Source organism: Myxocyprinus asiaticus, chromosome 16 (assembly GCF_019703515.2).
Source record: "Myxocyprinus asiaticus isolate MX2 ecotype Aquarium Trade chromosome 16, UBuf_Myxa_2, whole genome shotgun sequence".
Taxonomy (NCBI): Eukaryota; Metazoa; Chordata; class Actinopteri; order Cypriniformes; family Catostomidae; genus Myxocyprinus; species Myxocyprinus asiaticus.
In genome coordinates this window covers 5,810,790-5,831,645 of record NC_059359.1, presented here as the reverse complement: position 1 = coordinate 5,831,645, position 20,856 = coordinate 5,810,790, and the positions used below count along the sequence as shown (strand labels likewise).

General features: G+C 41.0%; 1 protein-coding gene across 1 annotated transcript in view; it reads right to left on the bottom strand.

Annotated features, from left to right (window-relative positions):
- The window catches only part of csmd3a (CUB and Sushi multiple domains 3a), a 437,506-nt gene that overhangs the window by 228,557 nt on the left and 188,093 nt on the right, over positions 1 to 20,856 (bottom strand). Inside the window, exons 23-25 of the mRNA XM_051721095.1 lie at positions 19,809 to 19,978; positions 17,378 to 17,534; positions 3,403 to 3,594 (exon numbers count right to left, since the gene is read on the bottom strand). Coding sequence (XP_051577055.1) covers positions 3,403 to 3,594; positions 17,378 to 17,534; positions 19,809 to 19,978 — 519 coding nt within the window. The remainder of the gene's footprint in view (positions 1 to 3,402; positions 3,595 to 17,377; positions 17,535 to 19,808; positions 19,979 to 20,856) is intronic.

Sequence of the window (20,856 nt, the reverse complement as noted above, 5' to 3'; positions counted from 1 at the left end):
AAAAATAATGTCATCCGCTCAACTGCGCAGCACGACCGGCGCAATGCGGACGCGTTTAAAACGTTCAAGCGCTGCCTGAATTGATCTGTGCATTGATATCAGGGGCTCATGATGCACGAATGTCTTGCACTCACTGTGCCCGTCTGCTGAATAGCACAGTCTCATCACACTTTAATAGTGTTTAGCTTCCATTCATTTCATAACCACATAAAACCATGTAAAACAAGCTGCATGTTTATGAGAAAGCATTAAATCAAGAAGTAGACTGGCATGCATGTGCGAGGGACTTCATATAAATAAAATACTAGTTCTTCTCTCTTGCTGTTGCATGCCATAGGTTGCCGACCCCTGCTCTAAATAGACAGCCTCTCCATGCATCATACATATAGTGCCCCTCACAATATGTACACAGGAAACTTGTCTCACAATTGAGTTCAATAAAGCAGGGCACCAACATAGCTAATGAATTTGTTGACTCAACTTGTCTTGTTGGTTAAGCTGGAAATTTAAATGTACCATTTTGCAGACTGAAGTTTGAGCAGGCCAGATGTCTATTGTCTACAGCCTGTTAGACAAACCAGTACACCAACGTCCCATTGGAAGCAGCAAACTAGCATCCAAAATGCAATGCTGGCCATTTTAGCATGGTAATGAACATTCACTCTCAAAATGAGAATAAAATAAAAAAGCATGTTTGTTGATCAAGTATTTTCTGCTTGCACTTCTCCACGAATTAAAGAATATTTAGTCATAGTATTACAAGCTCTTGTTAGCACATTAAACTTTGAGCAATGACCCAAAGTCTGATTAGCATATGCAATAGAACGAAATGACACTGACATACAAACAACAACAACAAACATTTAAGCAAAATGCACTGAAGTGCCCTTGATAAAATCAAGTAAAATCAAGCCCAAACCTCACACGATTGGTCAAGCCAGTATTGCTGTGTAGGGCTAGTCAGGATGCTCAAACATGCAGAGCAATGTTTTGAAAGTGCTACAGAAACACACCGTTTACAGTTTTCGGGGAAATTAACCTACAAATGGCTTACTTACTGTTGTCTATAAATATTAAACTGGGATAAGAGAAAGTATATTAAAGGAATATTCCAGGTTCAATACAAGTTAAGCTCAATCGACAGCATTTGTGGCATAATGTTGATTACCACAAAAAAAAAAAGATGTACTCATCTCACCTTTTCTTTAAAAAAAGCAAAAATCTAAGTTACAGTGAGGCACTTACAAAGGCAGTGAATGGGGCCAATTTTGGGAGGGTTTAAAGGCAGAAATGTTAAGCTTATAATTTTATAAAAGCACTTACATTAATTCTTCTATTAAAACTCGTGTATTATTTGAGATGTAAAGTTGTTTAAATTGTAATTTTTACAGTCATTTCAGAGTTTTAGGGTTTGTTGACATTACATCTTCATGGCAACAAAGTTGTAAAACTGTCTATAACTTTACACAGAAAAGGTTAGTTGGTGATTTTATCACACTAAAATCATGTTAACACACACATTTTTAATGTCCTCTGACTATACTTTTGATTGGCCCCATTCACTTCCATTGTAAGTGCTTCACTGTAACCCAGATTTGTGCTTTTTTTTTAAAGAAAACACAGCTTTAATCACATTACGGAAGTAAAACGGCTTGTGAATGTCAACTTACAATACAAAAGGCTTACTTAGAGTTGTCTCTGCATATTAAACATGAATAAAGAACTTTAACATCGGAAAAATAACGCACTTAAGCTTTTAATAATCTTGTGCTTGTATGAGGCATGCATGGCTAACAAAACGCGACAATTACACAAATCCTCGCAATGGACAGGGATCAAATTTTAATTTTAATTAATAAGGTTTAAACATGTAAGATCTTGGAGAAAGGAAATGGTGCTGAAAGTAAACTCTTCAAACACTGAGCTATCATTCGAGCACTGATGCAAGACGCATGACATGGCAAGCTATTGTACATCAATTATTAGCAACAAAAACATGCAAGGTATTTGTATACACACTCAAAACGGAGACATCTGCATTTCTACAGAAGTCCAATTAAGTGTGATCCATGTTGATCCAAGGATATACAGTATCTGTAGGATTAAGACTGCACATGCCGATGGCTGTGCTCAAAATGGTAAGCATACTACAACTAAATAATGTGCAGTATATACTGTATACTGGGTGCTATTTTTTTTACATTTTTTTTTTTTAGCATTGTGGACTTCTAGAAATCAAAGTCTTGTTAAAAAAAAATCACACTCTCACTAGTTTATTTATTTGTCTACTAACAATGTCCAACCTTGTCTGAACACACACCACAGGGGATGTCATTTTTTTTCCGAAAGTAATGACAATTCCCATCACAGTGTCATTTCCAGCGCATCTCAAATTCAGTATTGCATGTAATAGAATTCTATGGTGGAAATGATGCTGATGTACTGTAAATATTTTTTTTAATTTAATGGAATACAAACTTGTTTGTCCGGTTAAGGCTAATTTAATAACCCATTTTATGAATCCTAAAAGCACACAATTAAATTATTTGGCAAAATTACAACTTGATTGTAGATGACTACCAATAAAAATATGATATAAAAATAATATACAAAATGATATAAAAGTGATATTTACTTTGATTTTCTTTGTTTTATTCAAACATTACTTGTCATATTTCATCTCAAGCATGCTCTTCACTGACACTTTTGTCAACTTGGTTAACAAGTACACTAACTTTGTAAAAATTTGTATTAGGGGTAAAATGTTTGGTGTTGTGGAAATGACACTACAACTGTGGGATAGACTAGTTTTTTGAAAAGTTTATAGAAATAATTTTCACACAATAAAAACTGAAATGGTTTATGTTTACTTCACTTTTTGTTTAGAATATCAAAGTTTTAAACATGTAATAATTTGTATTTTTATAATAGATTTTTAAAAGTAAGTAAGTCTAAAATTGTCAAAAAGAGCATTTGAAAAGTACCAAAAAATTTATGATGAAGGCCTGGTAACAAAATATCAAAATCAGCTTTAATGGTGCCTTATATAGCAAAAAGAAAAAAAATGAAATCAGTTTGTTTTAATAAAAGTCAACCCCTAGGACATGATATTGCCTAAAGTTAAAGAAACACCCATATCATATCTGATCAAATAATATGTCTAGAAAGAGATGTTAAAAATTGCATATGTAATTATTTCTGTTTCATTTGTCACATAGAAGGTAAAGTTGAGAGTATTCCATGAAGTTTGCACTGTTATATACTGCACATTTTGGCAAAAGTAGTAGGTCATCAGAGTATTCCATGCACACACAAAATTTGCATACTGTGCACATTATACATACTTTGGGCTGCAGAAATGTCTCGCCCTGCTGCATGTTATCTAGTGGGAGGGTGGATTACCTATGCAGGAGGGGAGCGGGTGATCCCAAACCCGTCTCTCGCCCGTCATACATCTCAGTATGCTACTGCCATGGAGACTATAACCAGGATCACAGCGGTATGTGACCACGCTGCCGGTGAAGTGGCCCTGATCACTCGCTTTTGACCCAAACTGAGGCACGCCGGGATCGTCACAGTGAGAAAGCTCAAAACCTGCAAGAAATAAATGTGAATCAGCAGCGTGCTCAAATGATTGACTGGAAGTGTTATCATTATTAACAGAAACTAAAATGAACACTAAATGAAAATATTCCTGTTAACTGAAATAATTTTTTTTTTTTTTAAAAATCAATAAAAACATATTTTAAAACATAACTGGAAAAACTGAAACTAAACAATTACATTTCCATGACTCCAAAACTGACTAAAACAAAAATGATCACAAATTAATGTTTTTAATTATTATCATTATTTATTTATTTTATTTGAAACCTTTACAAAATTTCACCTTCATTAAACATGAAAATGGCTAGATAGTGATAGACAACCCCAAGAAATTTAAACCCATTAAACATAAACATTTATAATGTATATTAGAAATTAAATAAGTTATTATTAATAATTCTTATTATAAATAATTTAAATAAAATATAATAATTATTATAAATAAATTAAAATAAAATTCAAAGGATAAATTGAAAATTAAATAGAAATAAAACTATATATATATACATACACACTACCAGTCAAAAGTTTTGAAACACTTGACTGAAATGTTTCTCGTGATCTTAAAAATCTTTTGATCTGAAGGCGTATGCTTAAATGTTTGAAATTAGTTTTGTAGACAAAAATATAATTTTGCCAACATGTTAATTTATTTCATTATAAAACTAAAATTTAATAATAATAATAAAAAATGTTTTTGAAATTGATGACTTGGACCAAATAATAAAGAAAAGCAGCCAATAAGTGCCCAACATAGATGGGAACTCCTTCAATACTGTTTAAAAAGCATCCCGGGTGATACCTCAAGAAGTTGGTTGAGAAAATGTCAAGAGTACATGTCTGCAAATTCTAGACAAAGGGTGACTACTTTGAAGATGCTAAAATATAACACAGTTTTGATTATTTTGGATTTTGTTTAGTCACAACATAATTCCCATAGTTCCATTTATGTTATTCCATAGTTCTGATGACTTTACTATTATTATAAAATGTGAAAAATTAATTATAATAAAGAATGAGTAAGAGTTTCAAAACTTTTGACCAGTAGTGTACACTGTATATCTATAACTATATATACTGTACACACTGGCGGCCAAAAGTTTGGAATAATGTACAGATTTTGCTGTTTCGGTAGGAAATTGGTACTTTAATTCACCAAAGTTGCATTCAACTGATCACAATGTAAAGAGGACATTACTGATGTAAAAAACAGCACCATCACTATTTGAAAAAAGTCATTTTTGATCAAATCTAGACAGATGCATTTTCAAGCAGCCATCACTCCAAAACCTTATCCTTGAGTAATCATGCTAAATTGCTAATTTGGTACTAGAAAATCACTTGCAATTATATTAAATACAGTTGAAAGCTATTTGGTTCATTAAATGAAGCTTAACATTGTCTTTGTGTTTGTTTTTGAGTTGCCACAGTATGCAATAGACTGGCATGTCTTAAGGTCAATATTAGGTCACAAATGGCAAAAAAGAAACAGCTTTCGCTAGAAACTCGTCAGTCAATCGTTGTTTTGAGGAATGAAGGCTATACAATGCTTGAAATTGGCAAAAAATTGAAGATTTCATACAAAGGTGTACACTACAGTCTTCAAAGACAAAGGACAACTGGCTCTAACAAGGACAGAAAGAGATGTGGAAGGCCAGATGTACAACTAAACAAGAGGATAAGTACATCAGAGTCTCTAGTTTGAGAAATAGACACCTCACATGTCCTCAGCTGACAGCTTCATTGAATTCTACCCGCTCAACACCAGTTTCATGTACAACAGTAAAGAGAAGACTCAGGGGTGCAGGCCTTATGGGAAGAATTGCAAAGAAAAAGCCACTTTTGAAACAGAAATACAAAAAGAAAAGGTTAGAGTGGGCAAAGAAACACAGACATTGGACAACAGATTATTGGAAAAGAGTGTTCTGGATCTTAACCCTATTGAGCTTTTGTGGGATCAGCTAGACTGTAAGGTGCGTGAGAAGTGCCTGACAAGACAGCCACATCTATGGCAAGTGCTACAGGAAGCGAAACGTCAACTGAGTATCTGGACAAACTGACAGCTAGAATGCCAAGGATCTGCAAAACTGTCATTGCTGCACGTGGAGGATTGTTTTGATGAGAACTCTTTGAAGTAGTTTAAGTAGTTTTTTCCCGTTATTAATGTCCTGACTATACATTGTGATCAGCTGAATGCCACTTTGGTGAACAAAAGTACCAATTTCATTCCATAAGAGCAAAATCTGTACATTATTCCAAACTTTTGGCCACCAGTTTATATACTGTATATCTATAACTATATATATATATATATATATATATATATATATATATATATATATATATATATATATATATATATATATATATATATACACAATAGAGCAATATTACCAAACATAAGATCAAATAGTGTGTAAAGCACTAATTTTTCTAAAGTAACACTGCTACGACCTGCAATGGTTTGAATGGGGAACATTAATATTTGTTGGATATGAAAATGACCACCCAAAAAGAAACAGAACTGCACAAAGCTGCTGGAGATCATGAAATTATATTAATATAATTTTTTTTTCCAAAGGGCTGATCCTTTGTCATGCCCTGCAGCTAACTTCCTTTAAAATCATATCACTTCAAAAAGTTAACCTCTGAAAATCAATAGAACTGCTCAGAGCTCCAAAATTGTCCCAGAGTTTCAAAACGGAGCTTTCCCACTCTCTCATTTCTGATTTGTTCAATTATATTTTATGAGCAAACACGATTTCCTTTGTATTTCTGATGTCATATCTAATTAAAGTGAACAGGAGCACAAATAATATCATTCCAAGCATTTAATCCTAATCAGATTTTAACAAGAGAATGATACAGCTAATTAATTCATTAAAACTAGGTGTGGGCTGAAAAGAAAACAATCCACCCGGACGTTTACTTCCCCAGTGGAACATCGCTGTAGAAATAGCATTATGAATTTCACTCTGAGTTTGCATAATGCAACCTTGTTATGCACATAAAACAACAAAGAAATATAAACTACAAGCAAAACTTGTTTTACAAGCAGACTAATAATGCTGTGAGACAATAACATGGGAAACGCGGTGTCTGCTAATTAAGACATTACTGACGGGAGATGAAGATATTAATAAGAGTTTATTAATAAGATGATTACACTGCTAACAGCTTGAATGATTTTAGTTACGAAATCGTAACAAATTGCACGAGTTTGCTTGTACAAAAAATATAAGACTTTTACTCCCACAGAGAAAAACAAACAAACCAATGAACGATTTTATGATGATTTGTTATGCATTGTGTCATGTATACTCGGAGAGATGGGTAAAGACTGTAGCTCAGCTATGCAAAAACCCCCTATAGCTCATTTATAACTACGTATATAAACATACTGAATGAGCTAGTCACAAGATTTGCCAAAGTTTGCCAGGTTAGTGGCATCAAACCTGTGAAAGATATTCAGAATGTTGGACAAGAAAATTTAGATCACATGAGTCCATACACATTTTTACAAATATTTTTCTATGTTTTTCCAAATATGGGTCACTATCAAAGTATGACAAACAATCAAAAAAATTGTAAAATAGTCAAGAAACCCAATTTAAAAGGCACCATTCTATAACCTAACCTTTTATTAAATTATATGAAATGGGTTGACTGAAAAAAACCTTGTCCTCTTCATCTGTTACACCAATTCTATGACATTTAGAGCTATTTATGTGTTTATTTTTTACTCACTTTGTTTTCTCAGGTCAAGCATTATTGCACGGTCTAACAAATGTGCAAAAAAGCAGTACAAAATAAGTAATTAATCATTTAAATATTTGAAAATACAAATAGTTGTGGAAAAGAACTTCCAATGTCAAAGTTCAGAGGAAGAAGATGCTGCACAAATGTGCATATAGTGATTTTCCCACCAAAGTTATTAATTTACATTTTCACAAGGTTCATTTCAATATGTCATTGATGTTATTTTGTTTAATGTTCATGTGAAAGATTTTTATTTAAAAAAAAATGATTTATTGATTTTGGTCTGATCAGTGGTGTATGTTTTGTTGACACCATCCTAGAAAATAAGCTAGTATAGGCCCGCCTGCAGTCCCGCGAGAAAAAAATTAAATATCAAAATATTAATAACTACAGTCTTGACCAACACAAAATAGGTATCGCTTTAAAGCTTAGAAGTTGTTCTTTACAATGCATGTAGACTTTATGACCAACACAAGTGCTTTGAAATTTGCAGACAAATCAGAAGTGCTCCGTTTTGATAATTAATTGAAAGTTTGCACTGTACATGTTGTTGTAATTGGTAAATACATAAAACTGATCAAATAGCCATGTGTCATTTGCTGTTGGAAAGCTCTCAAAGACTAGAATACAACCAGTCTATTTGTCAAAAAAAGTCTTTGACATTTATGTTTCATAGGAACAGGTGTTGCTCATATGCCGCGTTTTCGCTTATAATTTCACAAAAAATAAACAGAACATAAAATATCACACACCATTACTTAGAGGAGGTGATTATCTTTAAAATGAGCACACACACAAAGTAATCAGATGCATAGATCATTAGATAACCCACACGAAGCACAAGGGGCACACAGCATCTGGCTATCTAGCTACAAACACGTTAGCTTTCCTGGATCAGATGACATCATCGGAAATGGTATAGCATCAACCAACTGGATTGAGTTCAGATTGCTCCAACCAGTGGTGATAGTCATTCATATTTGGGCAGAGAATCATGTGATCAATCACTCTAATTAAATATGACCACCAGGAGATGGCGCCAGGTACATGACACAGACTCAATGATGACTCAAATGTCACAGAACAAAACTCATTCTGTGTAATCCCATTACTAAAATCATGTCTGCATGCTATGCAAACATTTAGTCATTGTTAAGTTTGTACGTGTAATTAGTTCTTATGTACAGTTATTATTTTTTATTTGTTTGGAGAGACTTTTGGACACTTGGAGATGGTTCCCTATCTGTCACTCACTCGACGTTGGTGTCGATGTAGTGACACTAGGGGTCACTCTTGGGAGCCCGAGACACCTCTGGTCTTTGATAAAAGGCCAATGAAAATTGGCGAGTGGTATTTGCATGCCACTCCCCCGAACATACGGGTATAAAAGGAGCTGGTATGCAACCACTCATTCAGATTTTCTCTTCGGAGCCGAACGGTCATGCTCATTGAGCTGAATACTACTGTTCATTCACCTGCTGGATCTGACGGCGCATTTCAGCGGCTTCTCCCCCTCTGCACTGGTGCACTGCAGAGAACGCCCCTGGGCGCTTCGGCAGAAAAACTAGAGAGTATATTTTCTGAAAGAGCATTTTTCCCCTCTAAAAGAGTATATATTTCTCTAAAAGAGCGCACACACGGAACGTCTTTTTAAAGACGCGTCTTTTTAAAGATGCTTTTCCGATTGTGTGTTATTCCTGGTTGTGCTCGTTATCTCTCGCCTTCTAACGGTCACGATCACTGTCTTTCGTGTCTGGGCACTGCTCACGCGGAGACAGCGTTCGTGGATGGTCACATTCTCATTGCGAGAATGTGTCCATGGCAACGTTGCGGTCGCGGCTCGCCTTCGTAAGGAAGTGAGCCACCCCAGAGGCTCCCGCCTCGGTCCTTTTACCCACGGGTTTGAGGCCAGCGCGGCTAGCACTGGGGGCGATTTGGGGACCCCAATGGGACCGCCTCCGCCGGGTATCCCCCCGCGGACCTCCCATTCCCCAGCACGCTCGTCTGCCCCGATCGGGCTTCCGGGTGAGTCCGCCGGCTCGTCTCACGGCAAGTTCGACCTCTTATTCGGAGCCCGCGAAAGTGATGAGCTCTCGAGCGCAGCATCGGAGAGCGGGCTCGTCCAGTCGGAAGCCTCGGCTGGGCTCCTCCCTTCGGGGTCGATCGCCCAGTCACAGGCTGACGCGGAGATGACGACATGCTTTCCCGGACAGCCACGAGCGTCGGTTAGAGTGGATTTCACTGCTCTTCCCTGAACCCTCGCGGCTCTGTGATTGGTTCCTGGGCTCGCGGCGCCGCTCAAAGCCACGCCCCGCCCCGTTCCTTTCTTCCCGGAAGTGCATGAAGAGCTGACAAGATCGCGGGAGGCACCTTTTACTGCCCGGTCCCGATCTTTTCAGCTTCCCCGCTCTCACTACCCTCGATGGTGGGGCAGCCAGGGTTATTCGGCAATCCCCTGGTGGATAAAGGCGCTCGCGGTGCACCTATGCCCGCAGAGCGCCGCCACCTGGCGTGGGTGCCCAAAGCCCCCGTCCAAGGCCTGTAGGTTTACGTTGTCTCTGACGGTCAAAGCCTACGGCGCTGCTGGACAAGCCGCCTCCGCCCTGCACGCCATGGCTCTCCTGCAAGTCCGCCAAGGCGCTAAAGGAACTGCACGAGGGTAGTTCCGCCCCGGGATTGATGCAGGAACTGCGCTCGGCGACCGACCTCGCTCTCCGAGCGACGGAGGTCACGGCGCGGTCTCCCGGGCGGACGATGGCCACACTAGTGGTCCAGGAGCGCCACCTTTGGCTCAACCTGGTCGAGATGGGTGAGGCCGACAGGACACGATTCCTTGCTGCCCCCATTTTCCAGGCGGGCCTATCCGGCGACACTGTCGAGGACTTTGCCCAGCAGTTCTCGATGGTAGAGCAGTAGATGGATGCTAGCCGGCTTGTCCTGCCCCGGCGTGGCTCAAGATCCCTCCATCTACTCATCGCCGAGGGCGTCCCCCTGCGGTGACTGCACCGGCTCCGCCGCAGCCCGCCCCTCCGGCCCGGCCCCGGCGTGGAGCCCACCGCAGGAAGCCGACGCCACCCGTCTCACAGCCGGCACCGAAGAACCCACGGAGGTCTTCGAAGCGCCCCTGAGACGGGCGACCCAGGGACAACGAAACCCGCTGCTCTGGAGCTGGTAAGCAGATCTTCTTTTTGTTACCTTTTGCATTTAAATTGCGCTGCATGCCCAAGTGGCTGCAGTACTCAAGAGCTCCGCAAGAGTGGTTTCCTTGTTCCCTGGGTCACATATTCGGTGTGTACGGCTGGCATCACAACTACCGTCCACCACTCCATTTGGCAGGTTGGCGCTCCAGCGGCGGTCCCGCCCTGAGCGCCCAGATGTGGCACAAATCCGCCCCCGATGTGACAGTCTCCATGGGTCATGAGGACAGGCCTCTTCCTCCCCCGTCCCAGGCTGTTCCGGGGGTGGTCACAAGGAGCCAGGTAAGTGCTTCGATGTCCTCGGACTCAGCTCGGCCACGATGTGGTGTGGCACCTCAAGCTCCGCCCCGCCGCGAGGCCCCACCCGCCGGTACATCCGATGACGTTGTCCCTTTGGTCCCCCTTGCGCGGAACTCGGGTGCATGGCTTGCGCTTTCCAGTCCGTCGCGAGGGCTGGTCCGGACCGTCCGACTCGGCTGCACGATTCACTTCGCTGGGCATCCGCCCAGGTCCAGCGGTGTCCACTTCACCTTGGTGAAAGATGGAAACGCTGCTACCTTGCGCGGAGATCGCTACCCTCCTACGGAAGGACGCGATAGAACCTGTCCCTCCAGCCGAGATGAAGAGGGGGTTTTACAGCCCCTACTTCATTGTACCGAAAAAAGGCGGTGGGTTGCGGCCAATCTTGGACCTGCGAGTACTGAACCGGGCCTTACACAGACTCCCGTTCAAGATGCTGACGCAAAGACGCATTCTAGCGAGCGTCCGGCATCAAGATTGGTTCGCGGCGGTAGACCCGAAGGATGCGTACTTTCACGTCTCGATCCTTCCTCGACACAGACCCTTCCTGCGGTTTGCGTTCGAGGGTCAGGCGTATCGGTACAAGTCCTCCCTTTCGGCCTGTCCCTGTCTCCTCGCATCTTTACGAAGATCGCAGAGGCTGCCCTTGCCCCGTTAAGGGAGGTGGGCATTCGCATTCTCAACTATCTCGACAACTGGCTAATCCTAGCTCACTCTCGAGACGGGTTATGCGCACACAGGGACCTGGTGCTCTCACACCTCAGCCGACTAGGGCTTCGGGTCAGCTGGGAAAAGAGCAAGCTCCTCCCGGTTCAGAGCATCTCTTTTCTCGGTTTGGAGTTGGACTCAGTCTCCTTGATGGCGCACCTTACGAACGAGCGCGCCCAGTCGGTGCTGGCCTGTTTGAAGGCGTTCAAACAGAAAACAGCGGTTCCACTGAAACATTTTCAGAGGCTCCTTGGGCATATGGCGTCCTCGGCGGTGGCCACCCCGCTCGGGTTGATGCATATGAGGCCACTTCAGCACTGGCTCCAGACTCGAGTCCCGAGACAGGCATGGCGCCACGGGACACACCGCGTGGCCATTACGTCGGTCTGTCACCGTCTTTTCAGCCCTTGGACCGACCTCTCGTTTCCACGAGCAGGTGTTCTGCTAGAACTGGTCTCCAGGCGCGTTGTGGTCACGACAGACGCCTCCAAAATGGGCTGGGGCGCTGTTGGCAACGGGCACGCAGCCGCCGGCCTCTAGACGGGTCCGCAGCTGCGTTGGCACATCAACTGCCTCGAGTTACTGGCAATTCTGCTCGCCCTGCGGAGGTTCCGGCCGTTGATCCAGGGCAAGCACGTGCTAGTTCGGACAGACAGCACGGCAGCGGTAGCATATGTCAACCGCCAAGGCGGTCTGCGCTCCCGCTGTATGTCATAACTCGCCTGCGGTGGTAGACACATTCACTCAAGCTAGGGCTCCCTCTACGAGGTGCCTGTATGCCTTTAAGTGGTGTCTGTTCGCTAAGTGGTGTTGTTCCCATCAGGAAGACCCCCAGAGGTGCGCAGTCAGATCAGTGCTTTCCTTTCTGCAAGAGAGGTTGGAAGGGAGGCTGTCCCCTTCCACCTTGAAGGTGTACGTTGCTGCCATAGCAGCACACCATGACGCAGTCGACAGTGAGTCCTTAGGGAAGCATGATCTGATCATCAGGTTCCTAAGAGGCGCCAGGAGGCTGAATCCCTCCAGGCCACGCCTTGTTCCCTCATCGGACCTCTGTAGTTTTTCAGGGTCTACAGAGAGCCCCCTTTGAGTTTTGCAGTCAGCCGGGCTTAAGGCACTCTCCTTGAAGACTGCCCTCCTGACTGCGCTCAATTCCATCAAGAGGGTAGGTGACCTGCAAGCGTTCTCTGTCAGCGAAACGTGCCTGGAGTTCGGTCCGGGCTATTCTCACGTGATCCTGAGACCCCCGACCGGGCTATGTGCCCAAGGTTCCCACCACTCCTTTTAGAGACCAGGTGGTGAACCTGCAAGCGCTGCCCCAGGAGGAGGCAGACCCAGCCCTGGCATTGCTGTGTCCGGTGCGCGCTTTGCGCATCTATTTGGATTGCACGCAGAGCTTTAGACTCTCTGAGCAGCTCTTTGTCTGCTTCGGTGCACAGCGGAAAGGAAGCGCTGTCTCCAAGCAGAGGATCGCCCACTGGCTCATTGACGCCATAACTATGGCATGTCTCGCCCAAAACATGCCGCCCCCGGTAGGGCTACGAGCCCATTCTACTCGTGGTGTAGCGGCTTCTTGGGCCCTGGCCAGAGGTGCCTCTCTAACAGACATTGCAGAGCAGCGGGCTGGGCAACACCCAACACCTTTGCAAGGTTCTACAACCTCCGGGTGGAACCGGTTTCGTCCCAGGTAGTGGCACGCAACACAAGCGGATAAGCCCGGGATAGCCGGCCGGGTGTATCGCTTGCACATAGCGCCTTCCACCTCCTTTTGAGCTGAAGACGTGCGCTGTTAATTCCCAGTAGTGTTCACAAAGGTTGTTCCCTGGTTGACTTTCTCCGAGCCCTGTGGCAGTCGAGTTTTCGGAGAGACTCGCTGCCGGCCCAGTACACGCGCTAACTAAGAGCCCGGTTCTGGGGTAGGTGCTCCGCATGTGGCGGTTCCCTGTAAGGCTAACCCCATGCGATCTATATCTTCTGCTAGTTCATTTCCCTACTGGCAAACAGCGTCTTCCTTGGGCAGAGCCCCTCAGTCTCCATGTTGTAGTAACTCCTCCCCCATTGGGTAGGATCTACCTTGAAGGCTCTCCACATGGTTGGAAAGACCATGTGATGTATTCTTCCACTTAAATATCCCCCCCTCTCTTGGGGCGAGGTGTGGTCTCCGCGGTGTCCTCCCCTTGGGAGGGACACCCCCCGACTAGACCTGGCGGCCCAGTCGGATAATCCCCCTTCTTTTTTAGGGAGTGGAAAAAGAGAAGGGGAAAGAGGCCATGACTGGGTTAAGCCTGTCTCTATCTCTGGGTAGTCGACTTGTCCCCAAAAAGGGCCGTTCGACACTCATAACTGTGTTGGGGGAGGTTACGTGTCGACCTGGTGTGCTGGCTATGAGGCACACAGCAAGTCTGCCCACCACACACCGCCAGTTCACGTAACACAGTTCAGCCAGTTGTGGTGTTTTGTATAGGGACCCCTAGTGTCACTACATCGACACCAACGTCGAGTGAATGACAGATAGGGAACGTCATGGTTACTGGTGTAACCTCCGTTCCCTGATGGAGGGAACGAGACGTTGGTCCCTCCTGCCACAACGCTGAACTACCCGCTGAAATGGCCAGACCTTATACCGGCTCCTCAGCGTAAAACCTGAATGAGTGGTTGCATACCAGCTCCTTTTATACCCGTATGTTCGGGGGAGTGGCATGCAAATACCACTCGCCAATTTTCATTGGCCTTTTATCAAAGACCAGAGGTGTCTCGGGCTCCCAAGAGTGACCCCTAGTGTCACTACATCGACACCAACGTCTCGTTCCCTCCATCAGGGAACGGAGGTTACACCAGTAACCATGACGTTTTCAACACTAGAATATAAATTTTGATTGCTTTGTTGTATCAACACAAAATTTTACTCTGTTACAGTTGACATGACTGGGAATAAAACAAAAGCAGTTTTTCAGAGCCACCTTATTTACACACTGAGGTACATAATGTCAAATCAGAAAAATAAGAAAAAAAGTAAATTTTTGGCTCATGTTTTTCTTGATTTTTTCTGCAGTTTCTTAGGCTGAGAGTCTCAGAATTTTTCATAATCTATATCATTAAAAAATTTGAAATGTTTTCTTTAAAATGTTATCAAACGCTTGACCCTCCTTGTTTTTTTTTTGTTTGTTTTTTTGTCGAGTTTTACGCCTTTAATTTTGGGTATGCCACTGAAACAGGAATTCTTAAAGGGTTAAGATCATTTGTCACTGGTGTCATCGTCACTAGTTTTACAACCCTTTTCTCATTTGGGAAACAAAATTAAATAATAAAATGAACATTAGTCAAGTTGTCCTTTATGAATAAAAATAATGTAAAGATGTTAAAACATTTTTACCCTCAGCTTTTATGTGCGAAAACGGAACTGAACTGAATTGAAATTTTCAATATTTTCTAAGTCGGAATTTAGTTTTTTGAGAATGACCGATAAGCATTCTCAGTGACGGATGTGCCATTTTCAGTATTTATTTATTTATATATGTCAATGGCACTGAATGCCATTGGTTTTTGCATGTTTTGTAACCAAACTCGTGAGTCATATGGACTACTTTTACAACTCTTTTATGGTGGTTGTTTTGTCCTTTTTGCTTGATAGCTTCAGTCACTAATAACTGAAGGAGCATGTACATTCCTTGAAATTTCTCTTTTTTGGGTACATGACAGCATAGTGGTTTGGAACAACATGAGGGTGAGTAAATGACAGAATTTTCATTTTTGCATAAACCATTCCTTCAAAAGATTTGTTGTTCTGAATTTTTCTACTTTTCTCCACTGTAGCTGAGATCCGAATTGAAATATTACAGTTGCAATTTTGTACACTATTTCTAGCAATATCCGGTATATAAACAAGATGCATCGAGCAGTAAATGAGTGAGTCCATCTAAACACCTCCAGAGCTGGGCATTAGAAAGTCAATTTTCAAACAGCCAAGGATGTGCTCAGTACCTCTGTTTGCTTCATTCAGCATGATGTTTTCCTCCTGCTGAGCCGTTACCACAGTACCATGAGCTATAATCTCGCTGCAAAGTTCATGCAAGCTTTATGATCAAGATATCAAATAATACGGCACTGTGAAAGTGTGCTAGACATGTTAGAAAACTGCTCAGGAGAAAAGAAAGACCAATAATTAAAAAAATAAATAAAATTAAGAATCTCTCAGTGTCAACAATGGTTCACACATAAGATACTGTTAATTCAAAGGGTTCCATTTCAAAAGCAATAAATTGTGTGTGTGTAGGTGTGTGTGTGGACAGGTTTGGGTGGTTTACGAGGACATTTTTTTTTAGTTTACAAACTGGTAATTACAAGGGTATTATGCTATAAATGTGGGTTATGAGGACATTTCTAGTGTCCCCATAATTCAAATCACTTAAAAAACATACTAAACAATGTTTTATTGAAAATGTAAAAATGCAGAAAGTTTTTTATGAGGGTTAGGTTTAGGGATAGGGTTAGGGTTAGGGGATAGAATCTATAGTTCATACAGTATAAAAATCATTATGTCTATGGAGAGTCCTCATAAGGATAGCCGCACCAACGTGTGTGTGTGTGTGTGTGTGTGTGTGTGTGTGTTTGTAGTAATTTAGAGAGTGCTGGGAGAAATTATACAGTTCAAGTAGACGATGAAATGAAGATCTTAATCCAGAAATGAAAATTATTTGAGCTAATATATTCTGCTGTGAGGTGAGAGGTTTTGACAGAAAGATTGAGATTTTTGCATGTGAAGTATACACACGTGCCACACAAATTACACACAAATTAACTTTTTGCCACACCTACAAAGACATTTTCCTCCTGTTGTCGTCATGAATAGAGCAAGCACAATTTAAAGGGATAGTTCACCAGAAAATGAAAATTCTCTCATCAGATACTCAATCTCATGCCATCCCAGATGTGTATGACTTTCTTTCTTCTGCTGAATACAAACAAAGATTTTTAGAAGAACATCTCAGCTCTGTTTGCCTATACAATGAAAGTGAATGGTGGCCACTTTGAAACTTTGAAGCTCCAAAAAGCACATAAAGGCAGCATAAAATAATCTATACGACTCCAGTGGTTAAATTCATTTCTTCAAAAGCGATAAGATAGATGTGGGTGAAAAACAGATCAATATTAAAGTCCTTTTTTACTATATTCCTGCCCAGTAGGTGGCGATATGCACAAAGAATATGAATTGCCAAAAACAAAAAAAGAAGGATGGGAAAGTGAAAGTGGAGGTTTATAGTAAAAAAAAAGGACTTAAATATTGATCTGTTTCTCACACACACCTATTATGTTGCTTCGGAAGATATGGAGTTAACCACTGGAGTCGTATGGATTAATTTTATGCTGCCTTTATGCTCTTTTTGGACCTTCAAAGTTCTGGCCACCATTCACTTATGGACCATTTTATGGACCTACAGAGCTGAGATATTCTTCTAAAAATCTTTGTTTGTGTTCTGCAGAATACATTCATACACATCTGGGATGGCATGAGGGTGAATAAATGATGAGAGAATTTTCGATTTTTGGTCCCTTTCATATCCCTTTTATGTTGTTCCAAACCTGTATGACTTTTTTTTTTTTTTTTTTTTTTTTTTTAACAAAGAACTCAAAAGGAGATCAGTCACCATTCACTTTCATTGTATGTACAAAAGATGCAATGAAAGGAATACGTGTTTGGAACAACATTAGTAAATGATGATGGAAATTTAATGTTTGGGTAAATAATCTCATGAAGTAATGTAAATGATGACTAATCATCTGTGAAAAACAGAGAATAGCAATAAGCTTACTAGTGTAAACAAGTTTAAATCCCTCTGCTGTTTCTTCTTGATCAGAGTAAAACTCCAGCCACAGGTGATTCGATGTGCTGCTCAATGACTGACCCAACATAGATGAACCTGTGAAAGCTCCCAGAACTTCTGCACTGCTGTCTGGACCATCATACAACTGAAAAAAAGCATGTGAGTTTTCAGTCAGTGTCAGTCTTCAAACATTCTTCTTCAGATTCAATAAGCCAACAGCTGCTGTAGTCAAATTTTGCACATCAAATGTATAGAATCTGGTATATGTGGGTGTTTAATCAGCTTCTGGCACTTTTAGCTGGAATTTCTAGATAGTAAAGTCTTATTCAAGCATTTTTCACACTTTCAATAGTTTATTTAATTTGTCTACTAACAATGTCTTACAGTATATTTCTTTTCATGCATTACAGGAGATGTATGTTATTTCTGTATTTTTCTTCTGAAAGTCATGGCAATTCCCATTACAGTGTCATTTCTAGTGTAACGGTAGCCAGCTGGTACATGCTGTGCAGTGTGTAAAACCTCACTTCCCTGGCCTCAAGAGGTGCACTAGCAACTGACACTAGAGGCTGTAGCTTTTAGCCTCCTTGTTAATGTGCCCGCCTCCCATGCCAGGGATGGCGGTTTGAATACAGCTCGGAGGGGGTCAAGCAGGACCGATTACAGTGGTGCCAGATGGGAGTGAGGTTTAGGGGGGTGATTATAATGGCAGCCAACTGGTACATGCTGTGCAGTGTGAAAAATATTTGTGCTCAGTGATGTCATACAAAGTCAGTTTATAGTGACTACCTCTTCAAGCTTCAAAAGAATGCAAAATATAATTCAGAAGTCTAATAAACTATTCCATGAGACTCATGATTGTTATGAAAGCATACGATAAGGTTTGGTGAGAAACAAACCAAAATCTAATGTATTATTTAGTAAAAATGTTTACTGACCATTGACCTCCTGTACACATTCATGATAGGGCATGAGAGCAACAGTTCAAGTAGCCCCCTGGTGGCATGGGGCGTTCAAACGAAAACTAGTTTGTTTATCTAAAAACAGACTTGCCACAGCGATAGTGACAAAAAAACACAACACAGCTGCACAAATATCAGAGAACAGAACTTAATAAACATGTCTGAAGAGTTTGTAGTTGATTAATTGATGCATTTCTATGCCCAGCCTTATTTTTAGTTTTTTTAGTTTTTGGACCGATGCCAGTTCACAGTGGACAAAGTTACCCGTGCAATGGCGAAAAAAGAAAACAAGCGATCGATAGAATGTACCGTCGTTCATCACTGCTTGTTAGGACAAAAACTCTGATTATAATAGAAAATATACCTTTTATTGCGTGTTGTTTGCCATCAGGTTAGGACACGTGTGACTGTGGCCACCTGTAGCCTCCTCCATGTTTTCTGTTTGATTTCAAAGTGCTCCGCCCTTTAGTTTTCACGCTATTTTGGATCATTTAAAAAAATAAAATAAAAACGAACTAGTGCTAGGCCGTTCACCCGATCGGAACCAAACCAGTGCAGAAAGATTCAGCAGAGTCCCAATATGAAAAGTTATCAAAGGAATTTTAAACTTTCGATTTATCGTCAAACAGTAAGCCAAAATGTACATAGTGGGTGTGGCCACTTTTACTAAAACAGTTATAACTAATGAACGGATTGAGATATTTTCGCCAACTTTAGTACACACATGTACGGGGTCATTCTGAGGACACACACACAAATTGTGCGCCTCTGCCTCTTGGTGGTGCTATAATAATAAAATAAATATAAATGGCTCTAGCTATAGAACTCTTGGTTCGATCAACTTGAAATATTGCATACAGTGCCTCTGTTCAAGGTGCCATCAAGGTCTATGAGGACAGTGTCATATCTTGAAAAACATGGCCGCCATCGACCAATCAAATGTTAGCAGCTATTAGAAAGGATTAGAAAAGGCAGATCGGAACAAAACGTGGTAGGCCTATTTGTCTCTTGGCCCAAGAGGTCTGTGCAAAATTTGAAAAAAAATTGCCACCGGGAGGCGCTATCGTGTTTTTCATGCGTTTAAATCATTGTATATAATGCTGTGTTTCACTCAGACACAGGTTATTTATAACATATGATAGATTTTATCATTCTGAACAACTTTGCCTCAAGAAGCATTATTTTAAGATTATTTTAAAAAACTACTTTTTCAAACTTATCCTAGGCCGTTCGCCAGATTGGAACCAAACCAGTGGTGTCCCAGTATAAATAATTATCAAAATAAGTTTGAACTTTCGATTCATCATCACATCAGTATGCCAAACCGTTCAAAGTGGCCATGGCCACATTTACTTAAATGGTCATAACTCTTGAACAGAATGAGATATTACCACCAAATTCTGGACATTTATGTAGGACGTCAATGTGAGGGCACATGAAAAACATGTTGTATTTACCTTGAGAACGTCACCTTGAGCGAGATGAAAAGTACTGGCCGAAATGTTAATTCCTTTTCCTGCCTGGACCTGAATGTTGTAGATGCACTCGTGGTTGTTCTCATATGTTTGGGGGTAGTTTGGTGACAACAGGATGCCAGTGTTCTTTGAAACAGTCGAGCCGCACTCAGCTATGGACAATGGAGGACCGAAGTGACATAGTGAAACAGCAATGTGTACAAAGTGTAAATTTGGGGAAAAAAATTATTCAAGGTATTTAAAGAGAGAATGTTCATGTACACTGCCGCTCAAAAGTTTAGACACACCTACTCATTCTTTAGTTTTATGAGTTTACAATTATAGCAAAGTCATTAAAAACACTATAAAATAACAGAAAGGGAAATTATATAGTAACCAGCAAATCTTTTTTAGAAAAGCTAAAACTACAAATAACTTCATGAGGGGCATCCTGGGATGCTTTTTAAAATGAATTCCCATATAGCCTATGCTAGACACCTTCACACATTCATTAAAAACAAATAAATAATAAAAAATAAATTAAGCACAATTTATATTTGTCAAAAATAATTTTAATCATTTAAGAATAAGCCGTTAGACCCAAAACAATTTAAAGATTAAGAGAAACATATATTTAATGCAAGGGTCCAAACTTTTGACTGGTAGTTAATATTAACAACATGCAATTGACTGATAAAATACATCTAGAAATTTTTTTTTGTCACTCATTAGTTGCATTTGAGTACATGGAGAGTTTGTAAACTTGTCCTAAAGCCATCTGTGATCATTACTATTTACCTCGATAATAATAATAACAACGGAAATCTCTTTTGTGGCTCATGTTTTGATCGTGCAGCCAAAAATTAAACATTCTACACAAAATTGGATTATAAATGCAAAATAATCAGATTTATCTCTTAAAGGTGCAGTATGTAAGATTGTAATGTTGGCTGGCAACAAGGTAAACGAAGAGACGATGATGAAGTGCGATGAACCCAAGTGCAGTTTAATAACAAAAGTGAGATCCAATAAACCCTAACTCCAAACGTGA